The following is an 18,197-nucleotide window of genomic DNA, read 5'->3' on the forward strand; positions in this document are numbered from 1 at the left end:
TTAGATGTGCTTCATAAAAGTAACATCGGCGTTGTCGTTAAAACACAAAAATAAAAACTTTTTTTCAATTACATTTTGACTACAGATGTGGTTATTCGTGGCTTTTACTTCATGGAAACACTAAAAATGTTGGATAAATACGGAACAAGTTGATTAATTAATTACAAAGACATTGGCACACAAGTATTTTGTGTCAAACCAGGTTTTCATTAAATACACTCACTTTTCTTTTGGACAATGTGTAACCTGTTAAAACTAATGTATAATCCGAGGATGAGGATGAAAAGGCAGGAAAACTGGATCAACTCTTACAGTTACGCGTTTTATTTATATTATTTATTTACTGTCGTTGAGGAGTGGTAACCTCTAACCAAACATGGAATAAGGTTAAAAATTCCAGCTCGGTTTGTGGGTGAAGATCAGTGCGTCCCCTCCGGAGCCTCGGGGAAAACCAGGCGCAGGAACAGCGGAAACACCGTGAACTGCGCCGTTTTGTTTTTGTTCATGCAGAACGATTTGGCAAAGCATTAACCAGCAGCGGATCCGGGTCAGTGCGTAAAGGCCGCACAAGATTCATCATTAAACCCAGAATGTTTTCGGTCATCCTTCAAGTTCCTGCTGCAAAGTGGAGCAGCACAGACTCACAAACACAAACACTGTTGTTTAATATGGCCACGAAGAGGGATTTATTCATGTATTCCCCAGAAATGATCTTATCCGTGCGTAATTTCTCTTATTTCAAAGTGCGTAAATTAAATCCAAATCTGTGTCCTTTGGAGTGAACTGAAACGATTCGTAGCTTTTCTAGATTATTACGCACAAAAACAAGCGTCAAAAACATCCGAAATAAAAGCAGGTAATTGTGATATTTTCTGCACTAATGCATGTGAAAATGCGGGTTTTTCTTCCTGAACGTCGCCTGTGTCTTTAGGAGCCTTTAGCTCTAAACGCCTAATCAACAACTTGTTCTACCTCATAATTTACCGTCGGTAATGATTTTCTAATGCAACCTCCAAGCAAACGAGCTTATTAAGGAGATAATTATTAACCTGGTTAGTGCGCGGTGGAAGCAGCGCCGAGGGACACGAGGCCCGTGGACCAGACCAGACCAGACCAGGGGACGCCAATCCACTGCGTCATTTTCTCACAATGACCTAAAATATTAAGAAATAAATCAAGCATGTGGAACAACCTGGATGAGGTTAATAGGCTGTAGCTTTAATTTTATTCAGATTTTCTGCCTTCTGTTGGTTCTTGAGATACGAAAGTCATTTATGTCTAATGTTAAGTCTCATGTGAAGCAGCTTATTTTTTGTTTGTGCGCATTTCTTATGCGTAATTTGGCATTTTATAGGGTCTGGATGCGCATTTTTTGTCTCTATATTCTGTTTCTCTGCATATTTTCCCACAATATGATTAATCTACAAGGTTTTATGCACAGAATAAAATTATATTAGATTAACTTAACATGTTTTTAAAGGGTAAAAATATTTATTAATGTTTAATCTTATTTTTCTACAAACAAAATAAATGCGTATTTAAAGTTACTGCGCTGCCACCTTTAATTATTGTAATTTGACGTTCATGCTGTAAAATTATCCTTTAAGTTCTGGTATTTATAATTAAACTGTGGTGATGGATGTTATGATGAATCTAAATATCAATATAAAACAGACAGAAACGTGTTTGTGTCACATTTAAGCTGCAGTATGTGAACATAACTATAATACATATGACATTAACCCTTTCATGCATAGTGGTCACTACAGTGGACAGCTGTTCAAAGGTGTTCTCTTATGGATTTTGTTGTTTTAGTTCCATATCAGACAACACATTGGACACTTGTGCATCATCCCATACACTGTCATTCATACCATTACTGTAAATTTGCTGTTCTAGATAAACCTGATCTGCAGTTACATGTTTAAGTGTAAAAAAAAAAAAAAAAAAAAAAAAAAGGTAATTTTTATTAGATTGTAAAGGTTTTGTTTTGTTTTGTTTTTTTGCATATTATCTCCATGCAGGTATGTTAAAATATGAGAAAACAGATTAGCAGCATTAAACATGTTTTTATTTCCTAGTTTTGACGCAGTACAATCAGTAAATACATGTTTCTTTGCTTCTGAAATTAAACGCATGGTGTCCAGCTGTGTGAACATTTTTGGAACTCCATGAAAATTTGGTTCATAAAAATTTTTCAATTTTTTTCATGCCTCAAGAGGAATAGAAACACTCAGGGGGAAAAAAAAACCGCTTGATTAAGGTTCTTATAATTCATGCATGAAAGGGTTAAAGCAAAAATCATATTAAATATTAGACTAATATACGTCGTTATACTGGTGGGTTTTTTTTTGTTTGTTTGTTTTTTGTTTTTTTATTGATTTATTTCAAATATAGATATGATACAAGCTTCCTGATTACTACTATTTGACTTTTCTGCACAACATAATATAGAAATGAAAATTTAAGGAAGCATAAAATACTGATACACGCAAAACGAACAATAAGGGGAAAAAAGTGTTGTGGAACAAAAATCTGTTATTTATTATGTAAAAATCATACTTTTTACATCAGGTGGCTTCATTTTTCAGTTTCAGCACACTCTTATTATTTATTACAAATGTTTTTTGCTCATTACATGGTACTTTTGCAAACGTAAGGCGATAATAGTGTAATTTAAGGAAGAGACATTACATCATTTCTATTATTTCTTTTTAATTACGTGGAAAATATTGTAATGTGTGTGAAATGTGGCTGAGGTTGCGTTTATATTGTATCGTAATAAGGATTATTTAACTCTTCTGCACATTCAAGGCTCATATTTGACGCATATGTTCCTGTAAATGTTATTTTCACCTCATCAGAAGGAAAATGGACCTAATTTTCTTTGATTTGATCGAGTTTCATTTTCCAGACAATGTCCTCATGTTCTCCATAATCCTGCAGAGTCTAAACCAGCTCCTCGCGCCACCAGAGGCTTGTTTTCCCCCGCAGAAAACCCGCCACATTAAGGCTGACTCCACTGCGCACAATGAGCCATTAATTGGAGAAGGCATGTTTTCACAGCGCGCGCCTCTCCACCTCCGCGTCCCGGTTTGCTGTGATCTATGAAGTAGGTACTTGAGGAAGACCTATTGGCAGGTGCTCTGGTCCAATCAGCTCTCTCCTCGCGCGGCGTCAAACCCGCAGTGACTACATGGAAGCTTGGAGGCTCTGAGCTTTGGTGCGCACTTGTGCACAAAAACCCGCCGAGTGCGCACAGACTCCATGGATGAGCGCTGTTGAGTTTTCAAGCAGCATCTTTAGCATCACCTCGGTTTCTGCGGACACCATGGATGTTTAAAAGGAAGGAGGGAGAATAAGAGCACAACTTGAATAAGAACCGGTTCCGTTCCAGTCTAGAGATGATGTTTTCGTCCGCAGGAAAGCGCTGCTTCACCATAGAGTCTCTGGTGGCCAAAGAGAACCCCCTGACCGTGGAGGACCCCATCCGTCCGACGGCGTTAAGTTACTCCAACCCGACGACGGATGCCTTAATGAACGGGTACCAGGGCCCCCCAGCACGGCCCCTGTACCAGAGCCCGGACCTGGTGTTCCCGGAGACGGTGAACCACCCCTCCCTCACCGTGGCCCCGCACCAGCTCGGGGGCTCCCACCTACAGCATCCGCACTTCTTCGGGACACAGCACCGGGACCCGCTCAACTTTTACCCCTGGGTCTTACGGAACAGGTTTTTCGGGCACAGATTTCAGGGTAAGACCGAGATTTAATATTTCAACTCCGTGCGCACATTTGGAAAGTTTGCGCGTAAGTAATTAACTAAAAATACCAGATTATGTAAAGCGCAAAAACGCAGAATAAATCTAAATATGAAGCTTATTTTGGTTAAATAAGGATATATTTAGATGTTAAACAGTATCAGAAGTGACACTTGAACGCACCACGACTGTCAACAATAAAAGTACTCCCACACTGAGACCTTCAGATAGTAAATCTGTGAGGCCGTGTTTCCGCTCCCATTCGCCCTGGAGCTGCTCCTTCTCAAAGACACAGCGGGAAAAGATAAGCACCGCCGTGGATTTCTTTTTGCTTTTTTTTCCACGCAGGAAAAATCGCCCCAGGAAAAAAAAAAAAAAAAAAAACACGTTTCACTGCACAACAGCGACAGAAACAAACCGATTAAATCTGGGATTGAAATTTCGAACAAATCGGGAGAAAATCCAGCGCAGGTAAAGATTAGAGGATTTAACAAAACCTGCAGAGATTTACAGACACACAACTGAGTCTGGGAATGCGTTTAAAAAAACACAGATACAGGAAACACTGATTTACCCTCAACACCAGTACATTTTATATCATGATTATAACAGTAAAAATAAACCAGTTATTTTACGGATATTTCTGTGAATGTTATTATGATATTAAGCTCCAAATATACGAACTATTAAATAAAAAATAATTCCTAAAAATAAAGCCGAGTTATAAATAAACTGATTTAGCCATAAAATTAACCCTTTGTTTAATAATTTGACAAAATATTGTTAATTATTTATATTATTAACGTGTTTAATAGCATGAAAATAACAAATAATGTTGTTACGGGATTTTAAAAAAAAAATAAAAAAAAACCCACAAAGCGCTATTTTAACACATGACATGTAGTGAAATAAATAATAAAAAAAACAAACACTGTGTATTAGACATTATTATGGACATATGGTGTATCCCTATTAAAGATGATTTCAAATTATTACTTTATAGCCTATTATTTTAGTTGGCTGTGTTTAGTAAAATAACACGTTATATATTATTATATTATATTTTTATATCATTATTGCTAAATGATGGTGATTAGGATTAAATTATGTTTTTGTCAGGTTTTGTTGCTGTATAATAATAATAATAATAATAATAATAATAATAATAATAATAATAATAATAAATTATTATTATTATTATTATTATTATTATTATTATTATTATTATTACTATTATTATATAGGTGTTATTATAATTGAGAAAGGAGGTTTTTCTGTGTTTTTTCGTGGAATCATCTCGTTGACTTTGACACTTTGCAGAACAGGCCTATTAACACTTTTCACACTGTTTTCACGGCACGAGCTGCTCCTTCAGGTGTGATTCAGCTGTCACATCACATCATATCATATCATATCATATCATATCATATCATATCATATCATATCATATCATATCCTGACCTGTGTCGTGTCCGTGGTCCGTGTCCTCAGGGAATGACGTGTCTCAGGACAGTCTGCTGCTCCACGGTCCGTTCGCGCGCAAACCCAAACGGATCCGAACCGCCTTCTCCCCGTCCCAGCTGCTGCGTCTGGAACGGGCCTTCGAGAAGAACCACTATGTGGTGGGAGCGGAGCGGAAACAGCTGGCGAACAGCCTGAGTCTGTCCGAAACACAGGTGAGGAGACCCGGGGGGAGGTGGAGGAGGTCCAGGAGGTCCAGGTTCTGGCTCAGGCACCTTCATTCACACCTAGGACATGTACAGATTAAACCAGAAATGACCAGTACAGGTCCAGATTAAATAATAAACACTAAATACACCTTCACAGTCAATAATAAGAACGAGATTATGTAGTTTCACCTCCACATCTTCAAATGTCGCGATAACTCCAACACAACGTGCAATATTTGAACAACATCCCCACGTATTCATATTAGAAAATGATCGAAATAAGTAAGTTTTATTCTATTTCTCCAGCGCAATAGGACCATAAATAATGGGTGCAAAAAAAAAAAAAAAAAAACCAAAACAAAAAAAAAAAACATGGAGAAATTATGCTATTTTTTATTTAGCCAATGTTGGCCTAAGCAGGCTATTTATCTGGAATAATTCAACTCTAGACTCTTATACATAAACCAAAAATAAACCAGACAACAGTAATTTTACTGGACAACAGTAAAAAAAAAAAAAAAAAAAAAAAGTCATTTTAAAGCAAATTATTGTTCAACAATTAAAGTAGGGAGTTATAATTATTTAAACAAAAAACACTCTGTATTACACATTATTATCCAAAGATCATTTGAGATTTTGTTGAATATTACTAACAATCGGTTTAATCAAACTTCCCGTGTGTTGTTGATCCTAAATGATAATAATTAGGATTAAATTATGTTTTTGTCACGTTTTGATTATGTATAATTTACAGCATTTATTGCCATTCATTATTATTATTATTATTATTAATAATAATAATATTACTACTACTACTACTACTACTACAACAATTATTCTAAAAACATACTACAGTTTTATCTGTACTAGCATAATAATAAAATTACAAACTGATACCTAGATATAAATTTCAAGAGGATTCAGGGGATTTGTCTATTTCATTATTTACAATATGTGCAAATAAATACATAAAATATGAAAGAAGGAAAAGAGGTGGATCTGAACTAAAACATTTACGGCAAATTATCAAAATTTATGATCGATTATTGATTATAATTGATAATTCTAATTATCAGTCACAGAGTTTGTGGATCCAATAGTTTTAATTTAGCCTAAATTATCCTAAAAATCTGTGTAAATCACATACGGCATGTTTTTAAAGTGCAAAAAGTTTAAGTGCATGATAAGAAATCTTGTGTGGAGATTTAAAATTATATTAAAGTATAATTAATGTGAAAAGATGCATATTTAAGTTACAAATGACACAAAATTAGACAGAGGATTAAATGTTTAAAGGATATTAAATGAAAAATGCTATTTCCTGGATAATAAATCCCATTATACATTCAATGTTTTTTTTGTTTTGTTTTGTTTTGGTGTAAATACAGACATTTCCACCATAAAATTGGACAAAAATCACAATTTAGTGCCTAAAAGCCTATATGTGCCACAGACATATATTGAATGAATTATTAACAGATTATCATTTATTCACATTTTAGCCACTGAATCCTATAGTCCATTGAAAACTAACAGACGTATAAATCTGTGCCAATCAAAACAAAACATGCTCCTTAATGAATGCAGGCTGTAGGATTAAAAAAAAAAGCAGTTTTCCTTCCAAAGTGTGTAAATATTATTGATGCTGCAGTTTAATGAGTCCACACTATCTGACAGTCAATTAGGCCTAATAGGCAATAAAAGCAGTCATGTCCTGAGTCAGCGATAAGGGTCAATGTCTCTGACAGCAACAAGTTCTGTGTCAATACCAGGGCCGCAATTAAGCCTCTGTTTCATTATGCAAATTAACACAACCACTGAATATTAATTAACTCGCACATTTGGAAAAAAAAAAAGAGAGAGAGAGAGAGAGAGAGAGAGAGAGAGAGAGAGAGAAAAAAACACAACAGGAAGCAGAGACAGTAATATAATGCATCTGATCATTTACAACACGACAGTAATTTGCGGGAATTAAAAAGATCTGACGAGTTTTACATTATTTATAAGCTTTTGTAAGATTCAAGCCGACAAAATATGTGCAGAAATAGGTACAGCCATGATCCGATATGTAAAGGAAGTAATATAACACATGCTAAAACTACTAAAATTGTGCAGATCATGCATTAGCAGTTTATTCTACAGTCACGGAAAAAATTATTAGACCGTCAAAAGTCATCAAAAACAATAGTTATGCAATCAAGTACTAACGCCTGTGTGGATCATGTGACTAAAACAGACAGAAAAGAAAACATGGAATGCCTAAAAGCACTGTTTTTGTCAGCACAGTGCCATAGATATTGATGTAAGAACTGAAGTGATTTTGGTTATTATATGAAAAAAAAACATGGAAAATGGATAGATGTCAGCTCTGAAATGAAACTTTTATGAGCTATTTTTGTTGTTATCATTATATTTGTCCAAACAAATGTACCTTTAGTTGTACCAGGCGTTAAAATTAACAAGAAATTGAAGAAAACAAGGGGTGGTCTAATAATTTTTTCCACGACTGTATATATTTACGTACACATATACAGTATTTATGTTCACCCACTCATAAAAATATACATACAAATACCCATGTTCGCAATAGTAAATAGATAAAAATATCTATATATGCACTTATACATATCTAAATATACACAAACATATATGATGACAATAGGCAATATACATAAGCATATGCCAAGAAAACAAGGGGTGGTCTAATAATTTTTTCTGCGAGTATGTCTCTGAATACATTTCTGGCAGGATTTACACTATAAACCATCACAACTTCAACAAAAAGAGCCATTACAGTTAAATATAATAAAATATAATCTAAAAATCCCCACATAGCTTCTCCTTGTGGCCTTCTCTAGACTTTCACAAAAACAAAAAAACACTTGTAAGCTTCCTTGTGGCTTTCGATACTCTGTGAAATGCATCTGTTCGACCTTTAACTGAGAATTATTTAAGTTTCCCACTTAAATTAGATGCAGCCATTAGGCATGATGATGTAATATATGTCTATGCTTAGAATGGTGGTGTTCGATTTTAATGAACTTAAGTCTTTACGAACAACTCAATGTATGTTTGCATCGTTGATCTGAAGAAGAAAAACTTAATGATAGGAGTTGTATGTCTGTAGGACATGATGAGTGACTGAAAAAGCATGAAAATGATGTGAACCTTCCAGAATTAAATGTATTCATGATGCCAAGTGGAGAAATTAGTGTAAAAAATAAGCTATTCTCCTACAAACAATCCTTTTCATGACGTATTAGTATGATTACTAATGAATCAATATATCATTTGCTCTATAAATTACCAGAAAATGTAGAAAAAATAGTTCTCAAATCCAGAGATGACATAACCAAATGTCAGTTTCCCTAGAGATACTCAGTTTAATGTCAGAAATCAGATAATATCAATATAAAGTTTAATATTTAAAAGGGTGGAATCAGAGAAATTTGCCTTTTTTCCCAAATAAAAATGACTAAAACAAATCCAAAAGAGTCGTTGAATCATTAATTAATAATTATAACTCGAATATATTTTGAAGAATCACACTCCATATGCAAATAACACGTGTTTAGATGACATTCAAATGCGTCATCAGGTGTGTTTTATATCGTAAATACGCACTGACACCTTGGATACATGCACTCATATATATGCACGAACAGAGTTACATCAGCGACATAAAACAACGGCGAATAAATTACTCATGTTTCCATTTTCACACTCATTACAAGCGACCACATGCACCGCAGAGAGAAGTGTATGAAAGCACAGAGACTAAGAGACTCATCTAAAGTTTCAGCATGATTGGAAGTGAAATTGAATGGAACGAACAGAAAATCATCTTAATAAATTTAACTGCAGGCGCTGAGGTGAACAGCTCAGGCTAATATTTGAGTTTTTGAGATTCACAAACAGCAATAGGCAGGTCAAAAACGTACTTTTTAACACTTTTTTTTTTTTGACAGGATGGCTACATGTAGTGACTCAGCTGTTCACTGAGCTGTTATTTTCAAACAGATCAATATCCTCCCAATATTTACTTTAAATAAATAATTTATCTGTTTATTTCTTTACAAAATCTTGATTAAACACTGCAAAAATCAAAATCTTACCAAGTGTATTTTTCTCATTTCTAGTCAAAATATCTCATCACACTTAAAATAAGACATAGTCACCTAAAGAGGAACTTTTCAGTGAGATATAAGAACTGATTTTTAGACAATAGATCAGTGGTTCCCAACCTATTTTGGCTCGTGACCCCATTTTAACATCACAAATTTCAGGCGACCCCAGACGTTCAAAACTGAGACATTTTTTTGGCTAAAATTAATTTGTTTTTGATCATGTAATAGTTTGCGATACTATGTTGCAAATAAATGTTAATTTTAGTCAACATTTAGGCTATATAATGTAAATTTTTATTAGTAAGTTTAAATTTTTTTAAATGAATTATTAGAAATTTCAGGCGACCCCAGACATTCAAAACAGACTTTTTTTTTTTTTTTTTGATAAAATTAATTTGTTTTTGATCGTGTAAGAGTTTGCTATACTATGTTGCAAATAAACGTTAATTTTAGGCAACATTTAGTCTATATAGTGTAAATTTTTATTAGTTTTAATTTTTTAAAATAAATTATTAGAAATGTCAGGCAACCCCAGATATTCAAAAGAGAGACATTTTTTTTGCTAAAATTAATTTGTTTTTGATCCTGTAATAGTTTGCTATACTATGTTGCAAATAAATGTTAATTTTAGGCAACATTTAGGCTATATAATGTAAATTTTTATTAGTAAGTTTTAATTTTTTATCAATTACTAGAAATTTCAGGCGACCCCATTTGAATTCCAGGCGACCCCACGTGGGGTCCCGACCCCAAGGTTGAAAAACACTGCAATAGATCTTGAAAATATTATTTCAAGAAATCTTACCAAGGTCATTTTCACTTGTTCCATTGGCAGTTTTTTTTTTTCTTTCTTAAATCAAGTTTTGTTTTTTGTTTTTTTTTCTTGCTTAACTCAAGATTTTTTTTGCTTAATTCAAGTTTTTTTTTGCTTAATTCAATATTTTTTTTTTTACTTAATTCAAGCAACAACAAAAAAATCCGCCAGTGGAATAAGTGAAACTTATCTTGGAAACACCGTCATCTTCTACAGCACTGATTGACCAGTAAAACCCATGGAGTTGGATCAATGACAGTGGATGTAGAAACTTGTTTTTACATTCAGTTGTTGATATTGTTGCTAAAAAGGTCACTTTTTTTCTTCAGTTTTCTCTGTTTCTGATATAATAATCCTCAACTTTACTCTGAGTTTCTATGAACATACACGATCAGTTAAATACAAGAAAATACCTGATTCTCACTGAAAAAAATGCAAAATACAGAGGATAATATTATCATAAATAGAGATAAATCACTTAAGAACAGTTATATACAAGGAAAATTCATTTGGAAAGTGACATAAAAGTAGCATTGGGTCTTTAAGTTCATAGCAACTCCATATTTTCATAAAATTCATACACCAAGATGCAATGAAGTTGGTTTTGGTCCTGAATTAAGACAATTTATGTTAGACTTTCCTGTTTGTAGCTGCACTTTCCATTCAGTTGGTGACACAAGCTGACAGTTTTTTGTGATTAGTAGTCGAGTATCTTTCATTGTTTGTTCAATGAGCAGAATAATGGTTTGGTGTGAGGCAATTTGAGGCTTTTTTTTGGAGTTGACTGTGATGCAACTTTTCTTAAGTGTGAAGTGAAAACCTGAAGCTGTCAGAGCATGAAAACGGAAAGTGGAAACAAGAAATATCTACTGCCAAGAGAAAAAAAAAGAAAAGATAAACTGATACTATTTGCACATATATATATAGAGGTATTAGGGTGGAGATTATCTTAAGGTCATTGAACTTTCTTGTTGAAAAAACACATTAAAGTGTAATTTAACACATTTTACGTCCTCTGATTGGACTGAAGGAAGTCTTGTTGGTTCATTAGTGGAAGGTTTGGGTGATGATAAGGTGATAATGAACTTTTTTCCACCAACATGTTAAACCAGGACATGAATCTCATCTTTCTGAAGTAAAGTAAAAGCAAACCCCATTCCACTGTATTTTATTGTAGGTGTACCTTAATCACATATTTTTTGGATAATTTTGATCATAAATAACCCAGAGCCAAAATATTCTACAGGCTGGAGAGACAAAAAAAAAAGAGGTGGAAAAACAATTGTGCCATTACTGTTGATTAAATGCAATGTTTGGTGATTATTAATCATCTGCTGGGTTGAATTTTTTCACTACCATAACAAGGCTAAGCAGCAGAACTTGAGCAAAGATCGGCTAAATTACAAATAAAATCAATGTTGAAAGAATCAAAACATAAGTGATATTTCCCAGGCTGAATGATTACAGCTTCTTGTATAATGTTAATGTTTGTCTACTCTACCTTTTACTTTTTAATGCACAGATATGGTTGTAATAACAGCCAATAATTATATTAGGCCAAAAAAACTGTCAGTCACCATCGTTTGTGGCTGAAATGACTTTTTTTTTTTTTTCCATAATTTTCAATAACTTTAGAAGCCTTAATCTGTTTTGAAACATCAGGTAAAGTGAAGTTCGTCAGATTTCAACTGTACAGTATGTCAGATTTGGACATTCTGCGGCTGATGAGGTAACATTCAACAACCTAAATACAATTCACCTGAAATGGATGATGTTTCACACCTGATACCAAGAAATGCAATAGAAATACTTTAGAAAAAATAAATTAACTAGAACTGCAAAAAAATGACCAGCTAGAAACAAGCCTAATATTCCTAAATCTGGTCAAATTGGCTTATATTGAGCAAAAAAATTATTGGCTAGAATTATTAAAATAAGCAAAAAAAACAAAAAAAACAACAAAAACTATCAACTACAAAAAAACATAATATGCCTTAAAACTAGACAAAAATGCTAAAACTTTAGCTAACAGTGCTTACTACAAGAAATAAAATCACCTTGATATTAGATGGAAACTCTTATTGAGAAAAAGTTGTTTTTTATAAATAACAATATTTTTTTGTAAAATTTTCTTGGCAAGCTTTTTTCCTTATTTAGATGAAAAACAAGACAAATGTTCCAGAAATAAAGTATTTTTCCACTGTCTTAGAAATCACTTTTTGCAGTGAGTACATACCAGCTACCTGTACTAGATTGTTGTAGGTCTCTGAGAGTTAATGCTATCTTAATTTCCACATATATTCATCCATTTCCCAATCTGTGTAATCCTCCAGAGGGTTGCAGGGGTACTGGAGCCTATCCTAGCTATCAACAGGCAAAGGTATAGTTTACCCAGGTCATTCCAGGGCGTCATATATGTTATTTTATTGACAAATGCGGGACTCAAAGTGAGCTAATTTCTTTGGAAGCCTTGGGAAAACCACTGAGTTTAAGGAAAAATAACATGAAACAAAAGTAGAATGGTTTCACTTGAGCGTAGCAACAAAAAACAAAAAAGTATTTATTGCGTTGAGCTTGAGCCATAACTTAGACCTGAGCGACTCCAAACCAAAGTAAATGCCAAAGTATATTAATACGTAATACCACTGATGACCACTAGAGGATGCTCTGAAAAGCACCAGGTCCAACTGACCTACTCTGAACTTCCCAAAAATACTAGGCCCATTTTTTCGCCCAGGAGTCATAGGTGGTATTTGGAAGCTCTAATAATGATCCATCTTTAAATTTTACCTTCATGAATCAGATCTCAGGTCAAATAGAACTAATTTTTATAGGAATTTTTAAAATGTACATTGCTGGTCCTGAGTACTGATTTCGTTTCAGGTATATACATGCGATGACAATAAACTGAACCTTGAAATAGAAGTTTTTATTCCTGCTGACTTTTTAGACTTTTACAGCTTGCACTCCTTCCTGAAATACAGCTCGACTGTAATCGCAGGTTCCACTAAAGAGAATATTCAACGCTTGACAAAGTTTATTGATTTACCAGTTTCAGTAAGCTAGCATTTAGCATTGCTGCACCTGTGACCTCCGCCTTTGGGTCCAAATATGGTCACCTCCTGCACCAAAGAGCCAACATGTCAACAGGCATATCAGAAACTGCGATCTTCAAAGGGTGACGAAACAGTTCCTCTGTCAACTAGCTACATACTGTCTAAGGTTCTAATGGTTCCTCTAAAACCCTGCAAAGATATTTGCTTATTCACAAGATGTAAGGCAGCATTTAGCTTTGCTGCATCTGTGACCCCTACCCTTGTGTCCAAATATGGTCACTTTCTGCACCAAAGAGCCAACATGTCAATAGGCAAATCAGAAACCCCAATCTTCAAAGGGCGTTACCATGGTTCCTGTGTTGACTAGCTACATATTGTCTAAGGTTCTGACTTCCTCTAAAACCTTGCAGAGATATTTGCCCATTCACAAGATGTACGCTAGCATTTAGCATTGTTGCACCTGTGAACTCCACCCTTGTGCCAAATATGGTCACTTCCTGAACCAAAGAGCCAACAAGTCAGTGGCCAAATCAGACACTGCCATCTTCAAAGGGCGTTACCATGGTTCCTGTGTTGACTAGCTACACACTGTCTAAGGTTCTAACAGTTCCTCTAAAACCCTGGAGAGATATTTGCTCATGCACAAGGTGTAAGTAAGTAAGTAAGTAAAGCTTTATTTATATAGCACTTTTTAAAACAACATGTTACAAAGTGCTTCAGATAAAGGGGAGATAAATCAAATCAAATCAAATTTTAAGCCAATTTACAGGAACACAACAGAATCCTCCAGGAGCAAACACTTCTGACAGCATGCTAGCATTTAGCATTGCTGCACCTGTGACCTCTGCCTTTGTGTCCAAATATGGTCACTTCCTGCACCAAAGAGCCAACATGTCAACACCCAAATCAGAAACTTCCATCCTCAAAGGGTATTACCATTGTTCCTTTGTTGACTAGCTACGTACTCTCTAAGGTTCTAACGGTTCCTCTAAGACCCTGGAGAGATATTTGCTCATGCACAAGGTGTAAGCTAGCATTTAGCATTGCTGCACCTGTGACCTCCACCTTTGTGTCCAAATATGGTCACTTTGTGCACCAAAGAGCCAACATGTCAACACCCAAATCAGAAACTGCTGATATTTGCTCGTTCACAAAATGGCACAAAGTTTTGGAACCAGAGCAAACCTACTGAACTAACACTGGGTTCTCTTTGCAGGTGAAGGTGTGGTTCCAGAACCGGCGGACTAAATACAAGCGACAGAAGCTGGAGGAGGAAGGACCGGAGAGCCAGCAGAAGAAAAAGGGCAATCACCACATTAACAGATGGAGGCTGGCTACCAAACAGACCAGCTCTGAGGACATAGACGTCACCTCAGAGGACTGAAACTACAACCCACAATGCACCTCTGACAAAGGACCAACTCTATTTATTATGTAATATTATTAAGTATAATTAGACACATTAGAGGAAGACACAAGGACTAAATATGTGATCGCCACTCATCTCTTCATGGAGGTGCTACATTCAGTGACACTGGGAAAAAAAAAAAACGATCTGTGATAGGATGAGGAGACATCGTTCCCTCTATCGCTTAATTATCTTTTGGTGTGCGACGACCGAAGAAAAGAAACATCCTTCTCTCGTAGTGTTTTGTTTTGTTTTTTTTTTAGTCGTACACAGGCTGCGTCTAAAATGTTGTTTTTGAGGCTTTTTTTGGTTTCATTAAATCTGTTTTTTTACCACCTGCTTAGGTCATTAACACCTCATGGCTCCAGTCCGCCATCTGCGTGAGCCGTGTTAATTCCAATTCAACAACGACAACAACACTTTTAATCCACCTAGAGAGCTGGAAACTGTCTTTACTGGCCATAGAACAAAAAAAAAAAAAAAAAAAAGGAAATGAATGTCTCAGATTGTTGTCGGCTGCATTAGTTGATTTTTTTTTCTTGATGAATGAAGAAAAGTGGCTCCTGGTTCTGGGACTTATAAGAACCTGAAGAGACCACAACATGAAACCAAGCTCACATCTACTGCATGTCATGCCTCTTCTTCTTCTTCTGCCATGATGGACGACACCAGGCCTGATCCTCCATTTGTTTAACGTCCGCAGATTTCATGAAGCGCCGTTGTGTAGTAAAAAAAAAAAAAAACATATATAAGAACAGAATTTTCAAGCAGAACGTGTAATTACTAACAGATGTTTTAGAAATAAAAACAAAACTATTTCTCTGAAGGGAAATGTAATGTTTTGTGTATTTCAGGAGAATTTTTTTTTTTTTATTGCACGTGACATTTCCATTTATTGTTTTTTTTTTTTTAGTTTTAACAGAAACTTAATTAATTCAGAGAAGAAAAGAGTAGATTCAATCTGCACATTGAATAGTACCAGTTGAAGGATTTTATTGGCTGATTTTAGTGTTATATTTACTTACCGAAATCTGCAGAGGAGATTTTTGCTCATATTTGTCGGTTATACATAAATAAAACAACTACAAATATACAACGTTATAGAAAAAAAGCCAAGTTTATTTACACACACACACAAAAAAAAAAAGGTTTATATATTGATTATCAATAAGTCAATATGTTTTATTATGTTTGACTGACAAAGATGTATCACATAAACTTCATCAATTTATGTTAAATTAACCAAAATGTATTATTCTGTTTATTTTTTTCAGGACATTGTGGAGAGTATTAGCCCTCAAAGACCTTTTAGGATGGCTGGCTTGACTAATTAATTTACCAAGATCTGCTAATAATCTAGCTGTTTAACAAAAAGTTAAATAATCCAAATAATATTGTACTTTTTGCAATGTTTAAGAATGGATGGATTTACCAGTCAATTCATAAAAAACAGTAAAAATCTGATTCTTTCTACACCGAATTCAGACACAATCCTTATAATTATACTTGAGAAAGCTGGACGTAGATGTTTTACATCTTAAAATACATTTTTAAATATTAAACATTTCCTGAGCAAGTTAAAGTAAAACTACCTTTAAGAATAAATGCCAGAGCACATGATGGTTTAATTATGTTCACTACCAATCCTCTGAATGTCCAAACAACATGTCGTAACCCTGAGAATCTCCACTTTTTAAAGGCTAATGACTGGATTAATGATTGAAAAGTTATTAAACAGTTTTAACCAGTAGATATTTTAGTTGTGGGAGTGATCTAGAAAAAAACCTATGCTGCATCCATTTATATTATCTATAACAATACATGGGGCCTCATGCAAGAAACACTATTCCTGCTACACCAGGAACCAAGGTTATTATCGTTAACGAAAACTAACGAAATGATGAAAACTAGAATTGAAAAAACATTTTTGTTAACTGAAATTAATAAAAACTATAATTAATAGAAAAAAATGATAACTAACTGAAACTGTACTGTGTGCTTAAAAAACTAAAACTGATAAAAATTATGGATAAAATTCCCCTCATTTTCGTCTTTGTCAATGTCGGACTGACATGAAATCGATTTATTTTGCTCAAGTAATTTCAGCTAGTGGCATCATATGGTACTTCATAGTCCGTCACTTCTCATCACTTATTATTGAGTTGTCTTCTCATCCTAACAACATGGAAAATAAAGTTGGGAGAAAGCAGCAGAGTCCTGTACGGGGATTTATTTGAATATGACGGTGAGAAAGATAAAAGATATGAAAAAACTAAAACTAAACTAAAACTAAACATTTAGAAACAACAAAAACTAATAAAAACTGGCAAACCTGCTCTAAAAACTGATTAAAACTAACTGAATTAGAGGGAAAAAAAAGTCAAAACTAAATAAAGCTAAGCTATAATGAAAAATCCAAAATTATTATAACCTTACTAGGAACACTACTAATCTAGGAGAAACTGCTGCATTCACCATTTCTTTGATGTATATTGAGACATTCGTCATGTTTTTCCAGGTTATTTACAATTATATGATGTTATGAGCATTGAATCTGATATTTCATGTGCAAAAATGCCCCTCGCACCAAAAAAAGTGAAAAGGAAAATGTTCTTATATGTTGTTTTGTTCGTGTACAGAGCCCAATATTTGCAAAATAGTAATAGAGCTGGACTTAAACTGCTGCTTTTCTACTGTCTCATCTGCCTTTACGTTTTTTTTTTAAATGTTTCCATTACATAAGAGCAGGATGACAAACAGGAAGAAAACTCCAAGGCATTTTTTTAAGCATTAAAATGGCTTTATTATCATGGTATGATCATATATAGACCTTAAAAAACACTTAAATGCGTTTCGGCTTCAAACCTTCATTAGGAAGTCAAACTCTGTTCTGTTTGATTTCCTGATGAAGGCTTGAAGACGAAACGAGTTGAAGTGTTTTTGTAAGGTCTATATATGATCATGCCATGAGAATAAAGGCATGTTAATGCTTAAAGAGAGTGCCTTGGAGTTTTCTTCCTGTTTGTCATCAACTTTATGAACCCCTTTTTCCAAAGACCACCTCAAACAAACTCTTTTGGGTCGTAGAAGCATTCTTTCCCATGATTTTTTTGAGCATATGAGCAGGAATTGGCCTCTATCTCTAGCACAGTGGTACCCAACCTTTTTTTTTCTTGTGACACTATTTTAACATCACAAATTTCTGCTGACCCCAGACATTCAAAACGGAGACTTTTTTTTTTTTTTGCTAAAATTAATTTGTTTTTGATCATGTAATAGTTTGCTATACTATGTTACAAATAAATGTTAATTTTAGACGACATTTAGTCTATATAATGTATATTATTATGGACGGAGACAGAAA

General features: G+C 34.4%; 1 protein-coding gene across 1 annotated transcript; it reads left to right on the plus strand.

Moving 5' to 3' along the window:
* The first annotated feature begins 3,309 nt into the window (after window positions 1–3,309).
* emx1 (empty spiracles homeobox 1) lies at window positions 3,310–15,542 on the plus strand. Its single transcript, XM_030127065.1, has 3 exons — window positions 3,310–3,753; window positions 5,250–5,434; window positions 14,642–15,542. Exons 1-3 carry the CDS (start codon window positions 3,405–3,407, stop codon window positions 14,807–14,809), a joined length of 702 nt encoding a protein of 233 aa, XP_029982925.1. The 5' UTR covers window positions 3,310–3,404; the 3' UTR covers window positions 14,810–15,542.
* The last annotated feature ends 2,655 nt before the right edge of the window (window positions 15,543–18,197 follow it).

This window comes from Sphaeramia orbicularis, chromosome 22 (assembly GCF_902148855.1).
Source record: "Sphaeramia orbicularis chromosome 22, fSphaOr1.1, whole genome shotgun sequence".
NCBI lineage: Eukaryota > Metazoa > Chordata > Actinopteri > Kurtiformes > Apogonidae > Sphaeramia > Sphaeramia orbicularis.